This window comes from Rhipicephalus sanguineus, unplaced genomic scaffold, assembly GCF_013339695.2.
Source record: "Rhipicephalus sanguineus isolate Rsan-2018 unplaced genomic scaffold, BIME_Rsan_1.4 Seq216, whole genome shotgun sequence".
Classification (NCBI taxonomy): Eukaryota; Metazoa; Arthropoda; class Arachnida; order Ixodida; family Ixodidae; genus Rhipicephalus; species Rhipicephalus sanguineus.
The window spans coordinates 326,849-338,890 of record NW_023614789.1 but is presented as its reverse complement, the minus strand read 5'-3'; the positions used below and the strand labels follow the sequence as shown (position 1 = coordinate 338,890).

Genomic DNA, 12,042 nt, shown 5'->3' with positions numbered 1-12,042 from the left:
TTTGTTTTTTTTGCGCTAAACCCTTGAGAACACTTTCGACGGCCAAGCGGTGGTTGCATCCGCGGCGATGAACAAGGATCAAAAATGCAAAGGAGGCGCATCATAGGCGCCGCGCATGCTCTGATGTGGCTTATCTACGACTGCAGATGTCGCTCGTGCAGTTCCGAGCGTGACGCTTCGTCGTTCTAGATATGAGGGTTGACCACTGTACGTTCACATTAAGAGTCTTTCAGGTTGTGCTATTTCGGAGGAGCTCTCTGTGATATGTTCACTTCGTTCGTATACTTGTGTATTCAGCTTTGTGAAGGCGTTTTGGACTAGGCGGTTGCGTTCTCTTGCTGTACCGACGCAAACCCAGTGTTGAAGTTCTCTCTAAGCTTATTTCATATACTTTCGTCCCACCTATACATTGTTAAGAAGCGTGTGTTGTGAACAATGTACAGCGAGGCTTCACCAAAAAAATCATAAGTTTTTGCAAATTTATTGCGCCATATTCCTCCGTAGAAGAATGAAATTTTGCATAAACTACGTTCCACTCTAAACGATTTGCTTCATCTCAGCTTCATAAATATGTATTCAGTCTACATACATACATTACACACAAATATATATATATATAATATATATATATATTATATATATATATATATATATATATATATATATTGCTTTTCCTGCTATAACACCTATCGGGATTAGAGGTATATCTAGTTGATGATAATAATTAAAAAACTCGCTGTTACACAATGCATTGTGCGTAAACATCAGAAATGAGAAGTGAAAACTTACGCTTCTGTCGAGGACTGTGGGTACGAAGTCGTAGCCGATGCCTTCGACCTCGTACATCGTCACAGAAGGGTCGTTGGGTTCAGCATCGACGGCCAACTCCGAGCCGTGCGGATCAACGCCCACAATCTGCAACACGAAAAAAAAGTTTGGAGGAATACCTTAATTCGAGGCGTTTATATGCTGGAATTTGTACTCGATAACTAGAAGCGCACTTTTTTTTTAACTGATGGACAACTAAATCAGCGGGCTGATATTGATTGAAGACGACGTTGCTGTTTTAAAGCGGGTAGGCAACATTAAGCTACAATGGTAGTAAACAAACAACGAGAACTCAGCTCCATTTTCCCTCCTCACGCTTACAACGCTTTTAAATGCGTGCCTGAAGTCACGATGCCCTCCCATCACGTAGTGTCGTCTCTCTCAGTTTTGTTATCGATTTCCGCCGCCACCCTTGTTGCGCGTTACTGCTGTTGCGGGCTAATGCGTTGGAACGGAAGCAAGCACCGCTACGCAGTCAGCTTGTGCACACAACGCTTAGAGTCCGGATAAATGTGTCATAAATTTAATGAATACAGGCGCCGCCAGGTACATATGTTCTGGAAAATAGTGAGTTTGGCTAAAGAATAAGGCGTGAGCTACAGGGTTTGATATCAGGTAACAAAAGAGAGGATGAACAGTTGAGGGAGATATCAGGCATATAGTAACGCAATACTGTTAGCAGCAAAATACAACATAAATGCTTTAGAAGTGCTTTGAAACACCCCTGAACAGGGTATCTTGCATGTCTTGGCTATATACAACTTCTGACGCAAGGGAAGGTCCTGAAAAATCTGCCGTGTATCGATGGCGACTGGCACATGTAGCGCAGAAGAGGCGTATAAAATTCAAGCTTCGGTGGCCCGCAGGCTTGGCTTGCCGTGCTACGTGGCACTGAACCGGGAGCGTGATTCCCGCACAACCAAAAAAAAGTTCTTTTCCATTCAATTAAATTCTTCGGTGTCGAGTCCGTGTATGCAATCGAAGTACGTTCAGTAATGCAATAAACACTACAGCAGTCAAAGTATGAACGACGAAGTGTTTATTGTTTGTACCTGAACGTTGGGGAGGCGCTCCTTGAGCTTCCTCGCGACGCCAGTGGCCGTGCCGCCAGTGCCGGCGCCCAGGACCACCATGTCCAGGTGGCCGCCGCACTGGTCCAGTATCTCCTCGGCCGTCGTGTCGTAATGCGCCAAGGGGTTGCCGGGGTTCCGGTACTGCAAGGTGTCAGGAGCGTCGTTTCGACACTCTGCTAAGGCCCCTCAATTGAATGATGTCACAGAAAATGAAGCAAACAAAACAATCGGATGATAATCGTAAAACTGAAGCGATAGTGTCACGGTATATAGAACGGCTAATGAGATATCCTGCTTGGCCAAAGTGGTATGGTTAACTCTATTGGTTAACGTTATGATGCGTGCATCTTCACAGAGGTGGGTCCATATCAGAGTGCACCGAAGAGATAATTTTCGACAAGGAGGTTAACAAAAATGCTGGAGCGGAAATTACGTCCCGAAAGTGAAGCCACACCTCCGCCATCTAACCATGGGCACAACAAAACGTCAGCGTAGGACGAAGAAAACATACCGATTCCCTCACACGCCCTGTGAGTCTAACACGGCTTGAGACAGATATTGTTCAATGCGTCTCTTTTGTCACCGTTTCCTTAAGAACCCTCGAATCGAAGTCTCGGCAAATTTTATTGTAGATCACGTTACCGATACTCATCCGGATACATTATTTCGTTGGGAACAACAATCTCTTTATTTTATAATTAACATAGCACTTCCGTTAGCAGAACAAAAGCACTTTATCTAATCGGGCATAACACGAAAATATTATGTTTCCGTGCTAAAGTATGGGCCAATGCTGGATTCACATTTGTTGCCTTGTTTATGCGAGAACTTCCACTCCAGAAGTTTTTTTTTATTTATTCAAGTACCCTAAAGGCCCGAAGGCATTACATAGAAGGGACAGAACTATGAATAATACAGCATAACGCAGTTTCAAACAAACAGAACTCAGGGAAAAAATATCTAAGATAGTACAGCAATACTTTCGTGGCAGCAATATCAATGTCCTATGAAAGTAAATGTGCAGATATTAAATATAGCTGTAATTCAAACACCTCAGAGATTTACGAATGCTCGAACAATGCATGCGGCACTGCAACCAAAAGTACGACTCAACACAGTTTTTTTAACAAACAGAGCTAAGCAAAAAAAAAATATCCTTTTTTTTTTTCTGACTAAGATAGTACAGTAATACCTATGTTGCAGCAATATCAATATGTCTTATGAAAGTAAATAAATGTGTAAATATTAACAATAACAGTAATCCAATACCTCAGACATATAGAAATGATTGAGCAATAAATACATGTGACACCAAAATGCAACTACGAAAAAAAAGGATTACGAATTGCATTTTAATGTGCAATGTGTCAGGAAGAGAGCAAAAAGACGAAGTTTGACATGCAAAAATTTAAGCTTTAAAGTAACATTTCAGACTATTTACGAGTGCATTATGATTAATAACACCTGTAATGTCAGCAGGAAGCTGATTCCAGTAACGGATGGCAAGTAGTAGCGAGGAGTTAAAGAAAAGATTGGTACGGGCGAAGATGGGCTCGACTTTAAGCTGATGATGAAGTCGCGAGGATACACGATGGGCTTGTTTGATACGAAAAGCAGCGCTTAATGACTGATTGTTATAAATCTTATGAAAAAATGAAAGAAGCGTGACCAGCCTACGTTTTTCCAGAGGAACAAGATCAACTGAAGATTTAATTTCTGTTATACTTGATGTTCGCAGGTTGTTTTTGGTGATAAATCGAGCAGCTTTATTTCAATTTATGAATGATGTATGCCTGATGCAGGTTCCAGGTTAGTGATGCATATTCGATTTTCGAACGTACCAAAGTGTTGTAAGCGCGAAGTTTAGTGGTGGTATTCGCTAAACTTAAGATTCGCCGAACGAAGCCAAGTGTTCTAGATGCTTTGCTAACCATGGCGTCTATGTGGGTGTTTCATGACAAATCAGATGGCAAATGAAGCCCAAGTACTTGAGCATGATAGAGCATGCTGAGGCTATGGACGTATTTTTTAATGTGTAGTTGGATAATGCAGGGTTAGATTTTGTCGAGAATCGAATGGCTTTGGTCTTGTTGACGTTAATTTCCATTTGCCAATCTTCACGTCATTTACCGAGTTTTTCTAAATACGATTGCAAGTAGCAAGCATTCATAGCACTAGTATTTTCTCTATAAATTACGCAATCATCAGCAAATAATCTCACTGTAGAACACAAACCATTAGCAATATCATTAATATCAATTAAAAACAGGATGGGTCCGAGTACGGAGCCCTGAGGGACACCAGATGTAACAGAGCAACGGGAAGAGTGATCATTTACAAAAACTGATTCGTAGCGACTAGTTAAGAAAATTGGTGATCCACTTAATAATTCTCATATTGATGCTGAGGCATGTTAGCTTGTGTATTAGGTGCAAGTGAGGAACCTTGTCGAAGGCCTTCGTAAAATCGACAAATATAGCATCAGCATCATGTAATGAATGAATAGAGTGGTGGAGGTCAGTGATCAATTCAAAGAGTTGCGTCTCACAGGATCGACCGCACAAAAATCCATGCTGATTTATAAAAAAAAAATTAGGTTCTGTTAAGAACTTCATGACAGCGGATGAAATGATATGTTCCAGAATTTTGCAGCACGTGCTTGTTAAGAAATCAGTCTGCAGTTAGAGGCGTTGGACGGGTCACCAGGTTTAAAGAAGGGAATCACACGAGCCTGTTTCCAATCGCTTGGAACACATCCCGTGTCAATGGATTGTTGAAGTAGGGCGGCAAAAATTTTACATATCGCAGGTTTGGTTAGTTTGAGTAGCTTAGAGCGTATGCCATCAGGACCAGGTTTAAAACGTCCTTGGTCTTCAACCTAGAAATACAACAGGACGACACATGCAACGATTTTCTTTGCGCCTATATGAATGCATCACAATACATTTTGAGACAGTATTTTGGGAAGCACTACCAGTTCTGAAAAGTTCGTGAGTACGTATGTCTGTGTGTGTGTTTGGGGGGGGGGGGGGAGGTGGCTTGTCGAGGTGAAAGCACAGGCGGCTGCAGAGTCACGACGACGAATGTTTTCGCAATAAAAGGAGCAACCCACCTGATCGAGGATGACGGCGCCCGGGATTTCTCGGCAGAGGCTGAAGGCGACCGAGATGTGAGACTCGGGCGAATCGTAGCGTGCGCTTGTCGGCGTGCGCACTATCTCGGCGCCCAGCGCACGAAGCACGTCCACCTTCTCGCGGCTCATCTTCTCCGGCAGCACGATGATGCAGCGGTAGCCCCGAATGGCCGCCGCCATTGCCAGACCGATGCCTGCGCAGCGGTACAAGCGGCATCCCTATGTCCTAGGTTGCTTGGTTGGTTTACGCACTGTAACGTCCCCAAAAAGACTCGAGCTATTCGAGGCGCCATAGCGGAGGGCTCCAGATAATTTCGACCACCCGGGGTTCTTTAACGCGCGCTGAAATCGTACGGTAGACGGGCCTGTAGCATTTCGTCTCCTTCGAAATGCGACCACCGTGGCCGGGATCGAACCCGCGTCTTTCGAGTCAGCAGCGAAGCACCGTAGCCACTGTGTGAACGCGGCGGCCTGTATGCTATGTCCTAAACAACAGACTTTATTGTGACATCTCAAGTATATTTACCTATATTAAGCCCGAACCATTACGATGCGAAACGTATATTATGTCCGCTGTTAAGCACGGGAACAGGACGCTTGACGAAGTGCAATTAGTGGCTGGTTGGTGGACATAATACGTTAGACAGTTTAAGCGCCACTGTAAAAGAAACAGCCAGTGCAACATATAATACTTCTAGAAAAATAAAAATTAAGAACACCTGACGGAACTATGACACCTTGGGAAGGCTCTCTCTTAGTCACTGAAATACATGCACGCTGAGAGATAAAATTTTGGTGTAAGCAATTGGAAGAAACGTGCTGATCGCAGTTCATGTAAAAAATGACAGAAAATGTTGCGAAACACTAAGAAAGAAGACGAGATTTCGGGGGATCACCTTCCTGACAAGAGAACGTAGATGTTCGAAAAGTTTGACCTGGCGCAACACGAAGAACTTTGACCGCATAATTAATGTCTGCGGCACCTTGACTGCACACTGCAGATGTCACTAACGTCCTTAAAGGAACACTAAAGAGAAAAACGTTTTTTTTCCTCGCATTAGTAAATTACGCTTTCACGATGCCAAAAACACCACACTTGCTGCGAGAAAGACGTTTGGTAGGCGAGCAAACGCCCAAAAAGAAAATGCGGGTGCGACACCACCCTCAGGTTCCCCGCACCAGTCAGTGTGACGACATAGATTTTGACGGCGTCTAATCGGGCCTACGTAGTTCCTCATCAGTATAAATTAAGATTGTCTTCTGAGGGAGCCGCAGACTTAACGTATACCAAGTTTCGTGGGCCTTCGTTGAGCCAATGAGGCCAAAAAAGGACACTTTTAAATCCGTGACATCACCATCGGAGATTTCGGCTAAAGCTTTGACATTAATTTCTCATTTATTATTAAAGCTATAGTGGTGAAATTAACGACGCTAGAGTTGTCATAGCATAATTTATCAGTCTAAACTAATTTGTTGTTTCACTTCAGTGTCGCTTTAGCGTTGTAGAAAGCCGTTACAAGATTTCGACTTGCGAGTCCGCATAAAGTAGGCGTCGTAGTACTGCTGATCGTATAGAGCAGCACTGGATCACAGCGGCAAAGGCGCATGCTCACCCGTGTTTCCCGAAGTGGGCTCAATGATGACCGAGCCGGGCTTGAGGATGCCGTCCCTCTCGGCCTCCTCCACCATTCGCAGCCCGATGCGGTCCTTGATGCTGCCCCCAGGGTTGAAGAACTCGCATTTAGCCACTGCGCATATGTGAGTGCACGCATCTGAACACTACCGAAAATCTGCATACCGTCTTGGCTTCGTTGTCCTTTACTGAAGGTCGGCAAGAAGCTATACGTCCACGCGCGTCATGACCACGAGCATGTTGTCGATCCCATGGCCGTATCCTTGCCTCCGATGACGTAATTTGCCGAGAGAAGAGCGAGCGCCTTATAGCTGTCTTTCAAATGGAACTGTATAGCCCCGCCGAGAGCAGTGCTTTTACATTTGGCTCACACGTTCACAGGAGTCTCGACTACCGATCGGAAGCCTTTTCTGACCATGTCCAAACTGTTTCCCACGCCCTATTATCCACGCGCCACGCCCATTGGGTTTGTTACGTTTTGTTGCTCGCTCTTTGGGAGTAGACATGCAAATTCAAGCTACCAATTCGCAGGGGCAGAAACTTTCCTGGAGCTACGTCTTTTTAACGTACTTCGTTTTTGGAAGCGTATGTAAAAAAATGAATTAAAGCTACAAACTGGAGAAGCGGCGAAAGGCGGGCTAGTTGGTACATAACTTAAAACTTGACGGCGCAGCTCTAACCGGACTCGATTCGTCTTACGTCGCTTACCGAGGTACTTACACAGCTCGCATTCCAAGCCATACTCTTTGCTAATCCTGTTTATGCGAACCATCGGTGTTTCTCCAACGTGATGGAGGATGTCTGGGTAGACCTTCGGCTTGGGTGTTCTGTAAAAAAAGAGAAAAAAAAAGAAGTCGTGCAACACAGTGGTCACAAGGCTGTTAAACAGGCGAAGAAACAGCAACTTCTGGCAATTTATCCTTTCCCCTTCAATTTCCTTTCGTCTGATTATTTGCGCAATTTAAGTGAACATAATTATCTTCGCTAATGGTTTGTCTGGCTTCATTGTCTGTCATTTCGTATGATAGTGCTTAACAAAAAATTATCCCCTTGGTCTCCCATATTTTTTACATTCGTGATTCGACATAAGGATATATATATTATATAATATATATATATATATATATATATAACACATTTCTCACTATCAGAAATGGGCTGCTTTAAACACAAAACACGAAGGAAGCACAGCGACATAAACGTTGCGAGGCAAATCCTACAGTCCTACAATCCTACATCCTACAGTCCTACAAATCCGTTCGATAAACCTCTTCGGATCGGCTAAATTAGAGAAACACATTTTCGAAACGATCTCGCCCGAGTTGGGCCGTTTCAACGTTTCCTTAGGCCACGACTAGTTGCGATCCGAACGCATCACGGTAGATGCTTGTCGTTGTTACGAGCGTTATAGACGGCCTTTTCCCGATTCCATAAAAAGAGAATTTTCCGGATTAAGGGTCGGGTTCCAGGGGCGCTGAAATATTTTCTCGACTGCCTTCTGCAGCACTGGAATGAGTGTGGTATTGAATACGGAGATGAACGCGAAAAAAATGATAAACATTGGTGCACGAAAACAACCTTTTAGTCTTCAAGTTTCAAAATGTGAGCAGACTACGAGGAAAAAAACGTCCCATTCCGCATTTCTCTCTGTCAGTGACGTCACTGGTTCAATCAGCGCGCCTCTTATAGAGACATACCGGAAGTCTCGCTTCATGGTTGTCGCTATGCAGCGCGTGTTGCAATCGTTTTCAAACCGTGATACATAAAAGATATTTTCTTATCTCGTAAAGTAAAAACATAATATTTTTCTATTTTTAAGCGCACAGTAGAGTGACCAAGCTGGGACCACACGAATGTCACGTGTGACTTTGCTTGTCAAGCTAATAAGAACGCAAAGCCACTGGCGCCACTTTGACATGACGAAACGTCACTTTCGATGCCAAAAATCGCCGTTGTGCGTCGCTGTAGTCGGAGCAGGAGGTGGTTTCTCTGCTCAAATAAAATTACAATTCCCTTATTCCCGGCACTCCTACCTGTCCTGAGAAATCTCAGCATTCCGGAGTGTACACCAGAACAAGCAATGAGAACGGCATGCCTAAACTGTGTGGCAAGGCACCGTTAATTCTATGTATCTATTCTATGTATAGAAAGTGCTATGTGGACGTCGCTGCGTTGAAGACATATCTTCATGGCCAAAATAGAAAAAAGTATCATGCCGATGTTCACAGAAAGTTGTTGCTTTAAGGTGCAATAGTTTATCAGAGTGCCCACTTGGTGACATGTCGATGTGGAGATTCTTCGACTGGCTTTCCCAGCTGCCAAGAGCAGACGCTGTTCTTGTCCGGAAACACGATGCTCTCGGTGTCATGCGTGCAGTATTTTGTCCACGAAACTTGTGGTGAGCAGTCACCTACGCAAAAAAAAAAGAAAAAAAAAGAAGAGAACGTTACCGCCACTCGTCCTGCCAGACGGCATAAATGCAAGGCTCAGCGCTGCGAAGTTTTCAGCTCGTGACCAGCTATTCATTGCCACCAGCCTTTAATTTTAGTTACTTACAGCCAATAAGCGCAACTAGCAGACTACCAGAATGACGTCTCTGGTTGCCACAATTATTATTTTCGTGTTTGTTCTGCATTCGTTAACCTACATGTGTCATGCGATGCGCAGAACACACACTCACGAAGCAAAGTATATCCAGCCATGGTTATTGTAACGACGCTCGCTCGTTCCGGACGTCTCTGAAAGTATGGCAGTGGCGCTCGTCGGCGTTTCGGTTTTGGTTTCGCCGCCGCAATTGCTCGGAATTCATCACTGCAAAATTTACCACTCGTCGCTTTTTGGAAATATCAAAGCGGCAATGGACTCTTCGCAAGAAATTCTTCAATTATCCCATTTGACCTAACCACCTGTCTCCATAATAAAAAAATCTAATTCTTTAATTACTGCCGTAACCGATGTCTCTCGCCATTTTGAAATGTTTGCCGCCACAGAAGTAGCAATTGTGAAGGCAGCGAACAAACATTGCATTTTCCTAATTTTTGAGGATTTTCGAACACATTTCTTGAAACACCTTGTATAGTGTACGTGCGTGCGTGCCTGTGCATACTATAGGTCAAGAAGGCTTCGCTTCAAGTGCAGACAACAGGCCGCGGGATTTGTGACGTCATGTGGGCAATAGACTCCCGTATTAGAAATGGCAGCAGAGGCATTCTATATTCCTTTGCCAAAGCGCTGCCCACACTTTTGAGTATCGCAGAAGTATGACGTGCAGGCTGCGATTCGCGATGCTCAAAGTCAAACAATATACCACAGCCAGTTTTTGCTGACTACTTTACAGAACATCGATTCCCAAAGTGCGTGGAATCTGACGTATTATTTAAATGCACTCTCCATCCATCCATCCATCCATCAGCGTCATATAGATGACGTGCCGTGCATGTCATCTATATGTCATGTGTGTGTCATGCCGCGCACGCCATCGGTGAGCGCCTTTGACGAAGGTGCGCTCATATGACGTGGTACACGTTATTGTAAAATAGTCTTGCCGCTAACGCTCTGCGCATGTGCTGAGCCTCGCGTAGGTGTAGGCAGAGGCGCCTCTGATGGCAGTGTGCGGCAAGAAATAGTTACTGTATATGCTTTTAGGTGGCAGTGTTGCGCGTCTGTCTTCCGAACGCCGCTAGCACCCATGCGTTGCGGAGAAGCTGATGCTCGGGCCAATTTTTGTATTTCTCGACGCCGCCGCTACAGCGAACTAGATCGACGCTAGTCATCGACAGTCAAGTTAATCAGCGGCCTTCGACACGCCAAGCATGTCCGTCGGCGACGCGGTAGATATGTCACCTGCAGAAATAGAGTGCCGCTTCGCCGCATAGCTGTCGATGTGGCTTCGGCTCCCAGCATCAACAGTTAACTTTCCACACAATTTCATTCTTTTACCATTTTACGTCTACGTTTGAGCTAAACAACACTTGCGCACGGTCAAAAGCGTGCGATTAGCAACCGGAAAGCAGACAGTGCTCCACTTTTTTTGTTGTTTGTTCTATATACTATGTAGACTGCGCAGGATGCTTCGCTTAGCTAAGAGATAACGGCACAGACAAACACTTCTTCAGCGCATTACCGTGTACAAGAGGGGGCCCAGCGAGATAACACACTGCGGTTCGGAGCCCCTACTGCACGTGAAGACTTGGCTCAGTCCCAACAGTCGTGTTTGCTTTTCACTTACCGCCTCTTCTACATCTTTGGTCACGTGGACCGGTACTTTGCTGTAATTTCCATCCGCGTGTCCCGCGCACGGCCAACCTCCTCTCTGCTAATTTGGAATTGCATTAGTTCGAGGACACTGTGCCTTGAAAAACGTATTACAAGTTAAATCTGCGATTTAATCTCTACATGGACAAGGCAGGATGGATGGGGTGGGGTGAGGAATGATCTGCCAAATAACATCTCATCGTGCATACGCATACATGCATTTGCTGACGACTGCATCGTTTATCTTTCAATAAAAAGTGGTGATGACACTTTCTCGCTCTAAAGTGACGTAGGTTGCATTAGTGACGGGTGTAAAGCATGGCTACTGAGTATTAACGTTCACAAATTCAACTATCTTTTACGCAAAAATCACCTCGTTCGCACTTTTCTTAAGCTATTAATAACGATACATGGGCTATAACCACGCGATATTACAGTCGGCACTCGATTAAAGGAAGTGATGATCAGGCTCGAATTATTTCATTAAATCGGGAAATTCGTAAAATCGAGAAAGGTGACGTAGTGACACCCAAAGGCTACCACGTCATTTTTTTGCTGCGAACCATCGCCTGCGCATGTACAAAACCGTCAAGGGCAGCCCGAGAGCAACCCGAGACGCTCAAAGACCTGCGTGTGACACAACAAGGAAAAAAATTCGGCAGATCCCACGTATCGTGGGAATCGATGTTATCCGAAGCATGCGGCGGGAAGGTGACTGCGGCGTAATTTTTTTTACGGAGAGAAACGTTACAGAATGACGCGAAACATTTGTATAAATTTGATACGCACACATATATGTCGAAGAGCCGCATATGTGTTACATAACCAGTTGTTTACACTTGGGTAACGCTGCCAACGGCCACGTGGATATTACCAACACCAGAAGCGGTAAGCTGATATGTAGTGCTTATACTTGTCCCTTGTGATAGAGAACGCATGCACGTTTCACGAACCCGTGTGCATGTGCGGAAGAGGTTCTTGACAGTTCTTGAACAAGGTCATCATCACCGTGATCAGTGAGGACGGTGATGATGAGTTGTTATCGGACCCAGTCGTGATCGCGGTGACGAGGGGTCCATGCTTAGTGAAGCATGAGATTATACTACAGCTGTTGGAAATCG

The 12,042-nt window shown here is 44.7% G+C and overlaps 1 protein-coding gene across 1 annotated transcript in view; it reads right to left on the bottom strand.

Moving 5' to 3' along the window:
- LOC119376740 (cystathionine beta-synthase-like) overlaps window positions 1–12,042 on the bottom strand; it is a 62,237-nt gene that overhangs the window by 12,583 nt on the left and 37,612 nt on the right. The window contains 6 exon segments of the mRNA XM_037646476.2: window positions 790–915; window positions 1,881–2,042; window positions 5,014–5,228; window positions 6,648–6,782; window positions 7,388–7,494; window positions 8,939–9,077. Of these exon segments, the coding sequence (XP_037502404.1) occupies window positions 790–915; window positions 1,881–2,042; window positions 5,014–5,228; window positions 6,648–6,782; window positions 7,388–7,494; window positions 8,939–9,077 (884 nt within the window).